Genomic DNA, 12,296 nt, shown 5'->3' with positions numbered 1-12,296 from the left:
TGGTGTACCTTTCACATACAGATTAAGTCATTCTCTAGGAAATTTATGGGGATATGAAGCTCAAGTCCTATAGCTGACACAAGAATAATTACAAAGTAATGTGCACGATGAAATGTCTTTCAGTCCACTGTTTACGGTTTTCTGAAAAAGAGGCTACAACCCATCAAAAACAGACTAGAGCAACCCTATTATCAGTGAGCAAAAGCGAAAGTGGAAGGGCTCACCTGACTCGCAGGTACTCTGCTGAAGTTGTAAGACTAATCATGTGAATGAGAAAAGATGTATTTGGCCCAATTCTATTTCAGTCTAAGTTAGAAGAGTACCCTATCCATGAAAACATAAATGCTCCCTGCTTCATTGCTATAATAGTGGTTTTATTCCTGACGTGCATCAGCATGAGCTCAGATATGTTACTCAGGAAAAATTATTAAGAAAAAAAAACTCCATTCACCTCTGCTAGTTATAATTAGTTTGTATTTGTCAAACTGTTTTATGGTTAAATGAAAAGGTAATGATAAACAACCTTTCTGAACGGCTGGATACGCCATCCATGTGCTGGGTGTGACATCCATCTTTAGCAAATAATGGTTTAGGAGGTAATCTGTGTGGATGAGAAAATTAATATACTATTTCATTGTTAACAAGTACTGTTGCAAGGAAGAGGAAATGCAAAAACACTTAAAATTATGCGTTAACTGTGATAAGGTAGCTTCGTTGGTTTTTAAATGTTTTCATTTGAACACTGTCAACTATTTAGGCTTAAAGATGAGTTCTTAAGAGTAACGCCTTATATGATGGTTTTTTTAAACTTGTTTTGCATTAAGTAGACCACTGCTAAAAAGCTTAGCTACAATCTAGCTTTTTAGGCATCCTGGGGAAGATATGAGAAAGGGAGCACCCTCAAATGCTGCATACCCATGATAGATACCAGGAAGAATGTTTGGAAGCCTAGAAGGAATGTCCTTTGAAATCAGCCTCTCTCCCTCTACACCTTTTTGTCTTGCAGTTCGCTCCCCTTCCCTCCTTATTTGTGAGGATAGTGTGTTGGGACTACTCCTTAGCTGTTCCCAAAATTCCTGCATCCCAAGTGAGTTTCCTAACAATAATTCATACTGTGTACCTCTTCTCTCACACACCCACAAACATATCCTTGTACCCCATGCTCCAGCAAAGCTGGCTGTTGCTTGCTCTGCTAATTGCTTCAGAGACTGTTCAATCTAAATTTTCTTTGGTTTACCCATACATAGAGGGAAACTGAATGGGAAGACAATGAAAGACAATACCTTTTCTCCTCATACCTTAAAGATCAGGTATCTTCTACCCTAGAGATACCAAAAAATCATGTCTTGGTGACTAACCCAGAGTATGCATTTGCACAGTGTTTTTCCATTTACTAAATATAAACAATAAAAAATATAGTAAAGAAGGTTCTCCACTATTTATAGTATGCAGTGAAAGTGCTCCTCATAGCATTAAATGATAGTGTTGCATGCAATCATACACATTATCTGAAAGCTTATATACCTGTTATATATATAAACCTACTGCAGACAGCCATAATAGTTTGTATGAATAGGAAACACTGTGCTTACTGAACCACAGTCATGAAACAAAAAATGAAATTATATTTCCTCCATCATAATACCAAAGTCAGTATATAATATTCTGAAAGAACAAGCACACAGTAATACCTAGGTTAATACTGGGTACCATACATTATTGCTCAATGCTATCAAAAAGCTGCATCTTCAGATTCTTTATTGAAACATATTACATTACTTAAATTGTCATGACAAAGACAAAACTGTTCAATTTCAGATTTTTCTAGCACCTCCGTTTTTATGAAATTGCAGATTTTTTTCTAATGGAAGTATAATTTATTTGCTGATTAAATTCCAATAAAGGAGTTGTTCAGTCCTGATTTTTTTTAAAAACACATTTGGGAGTGTAAGTTCTAAGCGCTGACAGGAACATTCTCCTTTGTTCCCACTCACATCCTGGACTAGAAGATGGGGATCTGACTGTTTTGTTTATCCAACTATTTCATCATAAACCACTGAATACATAATGTTCAGCATAACTAATGCCTGCACATAATGCTAAACCTTGCATACTTCAGTATAGGTGAATTTATTATGAACTGTTGTAAAATTGCAAGGGTATCTCACCCGCTGCTCAAATTTTGCAATTTTTTTTCTCAAACCATCATTGTTAATTGGTAATTTGCGTGAACTATTTCAAGCCAACTCTCCATTACTCATAGGTGGATTACCCAGAGCACGCATTAACCAGAAACAGATACAGAAATGCACAGTGGGGTCACATAGAGACTGTGTCTGCAAAGACCAAGCCATTTGACTCGAGCTTGCTTCAGGTTGTAGGACACACCACGCATGTGTCCACACCAGCCCCTAAGTCATTCCTAATGGATGGAAGGAGGTATTTGCCACAAATCTGGCTCTGGGACTCACTTTCATGAAACCACAGCTCAGCCTGGGAACTCTTGTTGAATTTTATAGCCACATGAGGAGTCATGAGCTATGAGGGCGCTGGTCTAAGCACTGTCTCCCAGGTGGGCTTGAATTCAGCGTCTCGGTTTTGTGTTAACGAACAGGTTTTACCTGTGGATGAAGAACTAACAGAGGCATTTTGTGGAGTTCAGGTTAAAGCACCTATGAAGAGTCAGCTGGATCCCAGCAGGGCTTATTAGCTTGGGTTAATTTACTATTTCCTATTAAAAAAAAAAAAAAAAAAAAAGTGCTTTTAGTCTTGGGGGAAAAAAAAAAAAGTCAGAAGGCAAACCAGTCAGGGCAGTACCTCTAGCAGGCAGCGACCTGTTCAAGGCTGTCCCCTCACGCTGCCCAGCCTGTCCGCACGCCCTTGCCCCCATCGTTCCCAGCCGCTGCCTTCCCCACAAAGCCCCCTCGGGCTCTAACAGCCCGCCCCGGGCCCGCCCCGGCCCCCCCGCCGCGCTCGGCACCGTGACCCCCAGGGCGCCCCTCGCTCGCAGCGGCCCCAGTCACGCCGCCTGCCCCAACATGTCCTCCCCGCGTCCCCACGCCGCTTCCCCCCGCCGCCCCTCACAGCCCGCCCCCGGGCCCGCCGCCCTCCTCCCCTCCGCAGGGGTGGGCGCCGCGGGGCCGCGCCGAGCTTCCGCCCGGGGAGCGGGGCAGGGCGGAGACAGCGGCCGCCCAGAGGGCAGGCGGCGCGGCTAAGATGGCGGCTCCGCTGGCTGGGCAGGCGGGGGCCGTGCTGCGGGACCTGGCCCTGAGATCCGCCCGCCTGCGGGGCAGCTTCCCGGTGAGTGAGCCCGGCCCCGGCCGCCGCATCTCGCCGCTCTGCTCCTGGCCTCAGGCGCCGAGGGAGGGCGGCGGGCCGCGCACCTGGCGCTCTGGGGAGCCTCTCCTCGGCAGCCGCCACGCTCCCCGTCCCCTCAGCCGCCGCTTCCCGCCCCCTGAAGCCGCCGTTCCCCCGCGGCCGGCGGCGCGACCCCTCGCAGCTGCAGGGGGATCTTTCGCTTTCCGCCTCGGCGGAGCTCGGGCTGCTGCTGGGGTCTCGCCGGCCGGCGGGCGCGCTGAGCCCGGAGCCGCGCTGGGCTCCGAGCGGGCGGCCCTGGCGCGGCGGTGCCCGGCGCTTTGCGGGGTCGGGGCGAAGGGCTGGCAGCGCGCTGCGGGCCCGGCCAGCCGCCCCGCCGGCTCCGGGCTCAGCCGAGCAAAGCTCTGAAAGCCTTGGCCTGCCTCTGAAACTACAAGTACTTTTGATTATTTAGTAGCAGAAATAGGTGGCACCTCGCACGAAGTAGCATCGTTTACCTAAACACGTTTCGGGGGGCAGCATGAGGCGGGCTTTGGCTTTGTGCTGGTGGCGGAGCTCAGGCTGGAGTGAGGATGCCCAGTTGTGCTCGCCTGCAAAGGCCGGTCCTTGCTCCGACTTCCCGGTGGTCTTGAATCCCAGAAACGCGATGGGAAAGAGTGAATGGGCCTCCTTGAACGGCTCACGTTCAGGAGCTCTCTTGAGGTGTAGCGGGAGTTCTTTATTCACCTCCATAGCAGAAATGCTGAAGGTAAGATGAGATACGTACATTTTAGACAGCTCTGGTGCCTTTGGCAACCGGCCTCTTTATTTGTCTTTTTATCAGATCAGCAACTGCATGGGAATCTACTTTGGTCCATGCTTCTCAGCATAAGTGTTTTCCCAGAAGCAAAAGCCTCTGGAGCGAACAAAGTTTCACTGGTTGTGCTCCGCAGGTGCTCGTGGCTGCCCGTGTACGGCTGCGTGGGACGGCTGTCGGATACAGCATCGTGTTGGTGCGGAACACAACTTGCACTGTACATCTACTTTTGCGTGGTTTGTCTTTTAACCTGAAGGAAGTTAGCTAGCTCGGTTTTCATTCTGAAATCTTTTGTGCCCAACTTTTGGTTTTTAATGGGCTTAATTTAATAGGATTTGGCAATTCGGTGCAATTGATTTAGTGAATGTCCATTTCGTATATATAGACACACACAGGGAGAAAGTGTATATGTGTGTGTATATATACATACACATAAATGTGTAGATACATATGTGTGTATATATGCATACACATAAATGTGTAGATACATATATTTATCTGTGTGCATATATACATATTTAAATCTATTTGCGTTGATGAGCAATCCTGTCAGTCCCAACAGCGTTTGGTGCGTATGCGCTATATCATTTAAGATGTGTTCCTGGCATCGTAACTTACGTGACTCTGATCCTACAAGAAGGAACTCGGAGGTAACCGCCCTGTTTTTGTGTGCATCCCTCCTGTTTCTGTAGGTCTCTGATCTGGAAGGCTTTTGTAGAGCGTGAGTATGGAGCGCTGTCTGGACAGAGTCATCTCGGAGTGAGGCGTAGGAGGTGCTTTGGTTGAGCTCAGTTTCAAGCCCTGTCTTTATCTGGTGCTGCAGTGGGGAGTTGAGGTAGAGGTGGAAATTAGGAGTTCGTGCTCTGTTCTGTCATCTCTCAAAGCGTGGAGTGATCCTGTAAGTTACCCCGCTGAAATCACTGGATATCAGCTCAGATTCTCAAGGGTATTCTTGAGGTAGTAAGGTGGCCAACTTTTTTAAAAACTTTTTTATCTTTTTTGTGTGTTACTTATGAAGTAGACATATTGAACTTGTATTATAAATTACATTTTATTATTCTGTTTTTGCACTCTGACAGATATTGAGAGCATCTCCCAAGATCTGTGCTTTCCAAGTATACTGTTTTCAAGAACCACATCAATAGCGTATAAAACAAATCATGTTCTTCATTCCGAAGTAAAACACTTTCCTGTAGAAAGGTCTTCATTTTTGCAGTGTTACAGAATTCCTGCCTAAGTAATCTCATAACCTTCCACTGTCTCAGACTTTAAACTACAATTAAGTTCATCAGCCAGAGTCTGGATTTCTGTGCTACAAAGTAGGAGAAAGCGTCTGAGAGTTAGAGTCTTCCCATTGCAAGAGTTTTTCTAATTTGTATCATTCCCTACTTAGCTCAGACCAGAAGTTACACTGTTAACTTTTATTTATTTATTTACCATGAACTGGCAAAACCAGTCCTGTTCTCAAAGCCTGTCACATTGTTCTTTTCACAGACAACGGTCTTCCATATGGTGAGGATATAATCAAGAAATATCAGTCTTAAAGTTTGTTGTTTTGGTAACCCTGTGTGAGTAGATACTTGGTGAGATTTAAAATCTTTCCTCATAACCTTCATGACTGACTGTTGGAGTGGCGTTTGTATGCTCCATATCTGTTGCAAAACTTATTCTTTCAAAACTGTTGATGTTCATAGCTGTGTTGAAACAAGCTTTTTGAGAAGTTTGGTTGTATGCTGTCATTATATACATACGTTTTTCTGTGTAGCTTTATTTTATGGGTAGAATAAATGGTACTTGATCCTATCACATGAAAATATTTTATTGTCATTCTGCTTTCCCTTTGGCTCTCTACCTTTTTATAACCGTTAAACATTTTTTGTTCTTTTTACTTTTCATATTCTTGGTGATAGATTCAGCTCTTTATACTTTTGGAGTTTAAATCTGACCAAATATTTCAAGAAGATAAAAGATAGATTTCAGTTGTCTGCAGTGCATGTGGACAGGCGTATTTAGACCTGCTCTTACTGGAGCAATATTTGTAAAGAGCTGTGACAAATGCTTCAGGGACCACTCTGCAGCAGAATTCAATCTTGTTGGCTAGCAACAAATAGGCTCCATTGAAGGCTGTTTATTTGAATGGGAGTTGGATTGGGTCCTTTGGGAGAATGCTGTGTTTTCAAAATAGCTTCAGATGCAGTGGATTTCAGCGATGAATATAAATAAGGAACAATTAAATCAGAATCATAAAAAAAAAAAAAGCTTAAGGTAACACTCCAGTTTTCTAATACAGTGAACTGATTGGCTTGTGCATTATGCAACCCTAGCCTAGTCTTCAAAAAGCCAGGTCTTCAATCCTGCCATAACATTTCCAAACTTCATGCATGTTTGGAAAAAAGGGAGGTGGGGAAGATGGAATTAAACAATATTCCTGTTATAAAATCTGCTGAATGCTATATATGTTAAAAATAGGGAACTATACGAGGTTGCTCACTGCAGTTGCCTTCAATTCCTGGACTTGAATACCTGTAAAGCCTCATTAATGCTGAACAGAGAAAGTTCTGTCTTTGTTAAGAAGCTATCAGCTGTGAGTTTAATGATCTTCCATACAACAAAAAACATTACTGAAAATAACTTTCAGTTCATGACTTCAGAAGCTACTTCAATGCCGAAGTCTTACTTTTTTTTCTTGGTTTTGTGTTAAGTTCTTGAAAGTTTCTTGAAGGTTAGGACTGTTTCACTATTTGGCTTTTCCTGGTTGACAGTTTTCCTATAATTTTTAGGGTTTTACATTTAGGAGGTAGGAAATACATGAGCCTACAGACTTTCACAAACAGTTTTTTCTGTAGGTGCCTAAACCAAATGACTAGAAGGCCCTCTTCTCTAGACAAAACTGAAATGCCAAAGTGGAGCACGTTTGGCCCACTCCTCCCTGGCAGTTCCATTAAACACATCCTTTTTTGAGATGAAGGAAGGAAATGAAAACATAAATATAGCCTTAAACTGATTTTTTTAAATTTTTTTTTTTTAAATTATTTTTTTCAGTTACTTTTATACCGGTGGAACTTCTGCCTTGGGAGAAATCTGGCTCTAGCACAGATACAGCTTTGTCTTGAAGTGTAAAAGCTGCACTTTGCTGCATTTATTTACCTTTCTTTGTACCTCCTGTAGGTATAATCAGGGGATAGAGCTAATTAGATAAGAAGAGACAGCCTTCATGAATATGATGTTAGGTTGAGAATTGGCTGCGACACCTGTGGTCTTAAACCTGGCTGTGGATAAGTAAACCCTTCCTCCTCACCCTCCAACTGAACTCTCAACCAGTTTACCTAAAGAGACTCCTTACCTTGCTTGGGAATATTTAGGATTCATTCAAGTTTTTGCTATAAAAGCAAGTGTTTTTTCATTCATCTGCCTCCTGAGGCACTAGATAAAGTGTCAAGAGACAAACTCCATGTTTTCTTTACAGGTATCTGAGTGATTGTTTGTTTCCTCTTGTTTTTTCTCTGGAATACTGTCAGTGCATGTGGCAATTTTTTTTTTTTTTTAAATTTTCATGTGGTCTTTCTGGCTGATGACTGCCAACAAGGATGCTATGAAGAATGTGTGAAGATGTTGAGATTGTTTTGAGAATACAAAAAAGTGAGATGAGGATTTAGAAAACCTGGGGTTTGGTTGTTTCTTAGAAGTAGATCATTTTGCCACTATATTTTCTCCCCTCTTGTTTGGAAGGTTCATTTTCAGTAAAAATTGGAAATGTAGTCATTTAGTGCTTAGAGATATGATTCTCCCCCTCCCCATTTCGGGGACTCACTCACAGGTCAGTTCCAGGATTACTTAACCCCAACTAATATATTTTTTGTTGCTGTTGACCATACCTGTAGCAAGTAGTTCAGCTCATTATTGCTTTGGCCAGTCCAATCTTTCTGTGCATGTTTGAGACTATAATCTGCAGTTTTGAGCATATACCCTAAGGATTTTCTCCAGAAAATTTCCTTCTTTGACACTCTCTGCTGAGAAAGCCAATTTCTAGCCATCTGTGAATCAGTTAGCTGTATACGCATCTCTTCCCCGCTCCATAGCATTTTAATAAAACACAGGACATAGAAATCATGTTATCTGTGCAACTGATTGTGACAGTAACTTTGGAACTGGTAATTAAACATTGATCCATAATTAATAGCTGGCTATTGATCTTATTTTAACTAGATAACACAGCAGGAGTAGGCATGAAACTAAGCAAAGTTAAGATTGACTATTGTGAAAAATTTCTTAATAGTGGGGGTATGCTGTGCTGTTGAATAGATGCTGTTGAAGTCTGTTGCGTGAATGATAGTTAGAACAGATTCTAAACTGTAAGCTGAAGCCCTCCTTTAATATGGTAATGGAAATAAGAAAGTAAGAACCCAAGATTAGTGAGCTTCTTGTGGTGGTTTCTGTTTTTGTTTGTGACATTATGCTGATGGTGATGTTCTTGTATAATTAGTGGCTAAACACTGACTGTGAAGGAATTGAAAAAGAGCAAGTATTTACACTTATTTGTTGGAACACTGTTTTAACTGTTTTTCAGTTAAATAGCTGAGATTAAAATAATCTAAAATAATGCCATAAATTTTGGGAATAGAGGAACCGATATTTAGAGCTTGCTTTAAACATGATGTGAAATGTTATGTGAGAGAACAGCTGGAATGCATGGAGCTCCATCTAGGGAGGGTTGATGACCCAGCTGAGAGCCCATGGGTCAGGATTAGCGGGCAGACCAGTATTATTGATGATGTTACTGCACACGTCTGCTACACACAGCTTGATCGGCAAGAATCAGATGAAGCTTCATACAACTGGGGGAAGCCTCATGTTAGCAGGCCCGGGTCCTCATGGAGGACTTCATTCACTCCAGTATCTGCTGGAGTGGCAGTGCAGCAGGGCACAAGTAATCAAATAATCCAGGAGGTTTCTGGAGAGCATTGATAACAACTTCCAAATGGAGATGACTGAGGACCTAATAATGGGAGACACTGCTGCACCTCATGCATACAAACAAGGAAGAACTGGTTGGCGATGTGAAGATCAGGGCAGCCTGGATTTATGAAGGGCAAATGCTTGGCCAACCTGATAGCCTTCTCTGGTGAGATGACTGGCTTTGTAATTGAGGGAAGAGCAGTGGATGTTGTTTATTTTGACAGTTACAGCAAGGGCTGTAGTAAGGTACTAGGAGTGAGGCCGGGAATATTCCCAGTTTCCTTAATCAGTGAAGTAAAGCCATCATCCTTTGGGCTTGGAAGTTCTGTTCCATTGGATTAAAACCCTTTTCCTTCCTCTCCCTCCATATAGTTAGGCTGTATGTTTTAATAAGTTATCAGTGCCATTCAGAACCATGCATATGCTGACTGGAGATTTTTTAAGGCTACATTTAATTTACCTGTGATCTGTGTTATGACTATTATATGTTTGGGTTTTAGGAGCTACATAGGTCTTTTTACGTCAGGCGTCAACCAAGAGTAGAAAAACCCTGGTGCATAACCTGTCTATTCGGGATTTTTTCAATGTCCTCTCAGCTATTACTTCTCTGTGTAGTGCTAATGGAGAGGTTATTTTGGTCAGTCCATTTTCAGAATCTTCTAGCTGCCCGGTAGTGTATCCAAGGTGACAAAAACATGGCAGACAGAGGTGTCAGTTTGTCAGATGGTGAAGTGAGGAGTTTCGAGTTCTCTGTGGTCTTGCAGCCTGTTATAGATTATGGATTGTAATGTCCAGTCATTTTTCAGTATTTTCTTCAACTGATGTAGAGATGTCTCGTCCCACACCACATTGGTAGCATCTGTTGAGTGAAATAAAATGAGATTTTATGATGAAAAAGCAAAAATATGTGTTTTTAAGTCAATGGCCTCTGTAATACATCTTATTCCTCTGAAGGTCTAGCAACACAGATATTCTGAAAATCCATCCATCATAGCTAGTTGTCTAGGAGTTGTTGGGTTTGGGTTTGGTTTTTTGTTTTTTTTTTAAGACCATTCCTATAGCAGTGGGAGATTTGAGGCGGAGATGGGATATCTTGCTTGGTGTTTGTCACAGAGGAGCCCAGGACTGGGAGGAACACTCGGGAGTTTCTGACCCTGCAGAGTTGGCGCTTCCCTCCTTGTCCCCCTCGTGCGGGAGGTTGGCTGGGGCTTTCTGGCTGGTTACGGATTGGATTTATGCCAGCGACTCAAGGCTTTGTTCATTACTTTGCTGTGTCTTATAAGCAGCCATTTTGGGTTGGCATTGGCTTTGCTGGTGACCTCAGTCGCATAGTGCCTGATTAATGTTACCAGCTGGCAGGTAGGCAGTGCTTTTAAAGAGTTACTTGACAAACATGCTTCTGATGAAGGATTGCTCTCCCCTACTCCCTTTGCTTGCTGGTTAACTTTTACTGTACACCCAGCTTCCACATGTCTGCAGGTCTGAAACATTCCAAATGGCTGAGCACCGGCGGTGAACATGCCTATGTTTCTGAGAAGCAAGATACCAGAGATTGCTTTGCTTTAGGGATGACATGAAATAGACTTTCCTTTGCCTGGAAAGTTTGATCAGTGGTTTTAGAAATGTAGAAATCCACTTTAAGGTCAGACTCCTTGATGATGAAGAGATGCTGCTGCTCATAGTGTCCTAGACTTGTTTTGAGATTTGAGAATGGCAGCAGGGTGAATTTCAGTGTGAATAATGGAGAAATATTAATAAAGAAATGACCTGCAAAGGAAGAAAAAATGTTTATAACTTTTGGATTCCTGTTAAAAGCATACTTTCATTGATTATTCTGTGGCAGTTTCTGGTTTCTCCCCAACTCTGCCCAAGCAGCCGAAAGGCAATCTTCCTATTCTATGTTTGTTCCTGTCCTGGTTTCGGCTGGGATAGTTAATTTTCTTCCTAGTAGCTGGTATGGTGCTGTGTTTTGGATTTTGCATGACAATAATGCTGATAACACACTGATGTTTTAGTTGTTGCTAAGCAGTGTTTATATTGAGTCAAGGGCTTTTCAGCTTTCCGTGCTCTGCCAGTGAGGAGGGAGCACAAGAAGCTGGAAGGGACCACAGCCAGGATAGCTGACCCACACTGGCTAAAGGGATATTCCATACCATATAATGTCATACTCGGTATATAAGCTAGGGAGACGTTTGGAGTTACGGCGTTTTGTCTTCCCAAGTCATTGTTACACGTGATGGAGCCCTGCTTTCCTGGAGGTGGCTGAACACCTGCCTGCCGATGGGAAATAGGGAATGAATTCTATTTTGCTTTGCTTGCGTGCACGGCTTTTGCGTGCAATTTACCTATTAAACTGTCTTTATCTCAACCCACGAGTTTTCTCACATTTACTCTTCTGATTCTCTCCCCCATCCCACTGGGGCTGAGGGAGTGGGCGAGCGGTTGGGTGGTATTTAGTTGCTGGCTGGGGTTAAACCGTGACAGTTCCTTTGAGTTTGTTTCATGTCAGTCTAAGTCAAATGGTTTAATTAAAACCAAGATTTATTAACAATAAAAGGTGTGAAGCATTTGGATTTAAGCAAAAATTGTGTACCAGTCTTTTTTTTTTTGGTGCTTCCAGGATAGAAACTGTTACAGTCCATTCTGCACTAGTTTGGTAAACCAGCTGTGACTTAGGCAAGCAGTAAACTGTTCCTGTAGATACTTTTTTAATATTTCTTTACTCTACTGCTGTGGGCATTTGCATCTTTATTGCTTGGGAGTGCTATGCTGCTTAGTGCTCAAAGTCATAATCTTCTGTGATGACATAATTAGGTGGCATGGAAATTATCATGATTTCACTTGAAGTATTAAAGAGCTGGAACAAAAAAACTGTGATTATGTTTCATATTTGCTTCTCTGTGATGAGAAATGTAGCTCAAACTGTCTACATTGACATTTTAGTGGTGTTTTTCTTAAAATATCAGTGACTCCTAACACTTGAAAAAGTATTCTTCCAGGGTATGGTAGGCGTGAAACGCTTCTTTGATAGATATCATTACTTGAGACAGGAATTCAGAAACATTTCTGATCAACCCATTGACCATGCTTTGAATTTCCTAATGATTCAGGAAGCTTAACTAGGATGAATTGTACAAAAAATTGATAGTGGGGATACTCGGAAAAGCATGCTCCTTATATGTCATGATTTGGTGGTAAAATAGTTTTAGAATTATTTTTTCCTGGTTAT

The 12,296-nt window shown here is 42.5% G+C and overlaps 1 protein-coding gene across 1 annotated transcript in view; it reads left to right on the top strand.

The window, feature by feature from the left end:
* The first annotated feature begins 3,216 nt into the window (after positions 1–3,216).
* SUCLG2 (succinate-CoA ligase GDP-forming subunit beta) overlaps positions 3,217–12,296 on the top strand; it is a 130,872-nt gene continuing 121,792 nt past the window's right edge. The window contains exon 1 of the mRNA XM_075713995.1: positions 3,217–3,300. Coding sequence (XP_075570110.1) covers positions 3,217–3,300 — 84 coding nt within the window. The remainder of the gene's footprint in view (positions 3,301–12,296) is intronic.

Source organism: Pelecanus crispus, chromosome 7 (assembly GCF_030463565.1).
Source record: "Pelecanus crispus isolate bPelCri1 chromosome 7, bPelCri1.pri, whole genome shotgun sequence".
Lineage (NCBI taxonomy): Eukaryota > Metazoa > Chordata > Aves > Pelecaniformes > Pelecanidae > Pelecanus > Pelecanus crispus.
This window is presented reverse-complemented; position numbering and strand designations above follow the sequence as displayed.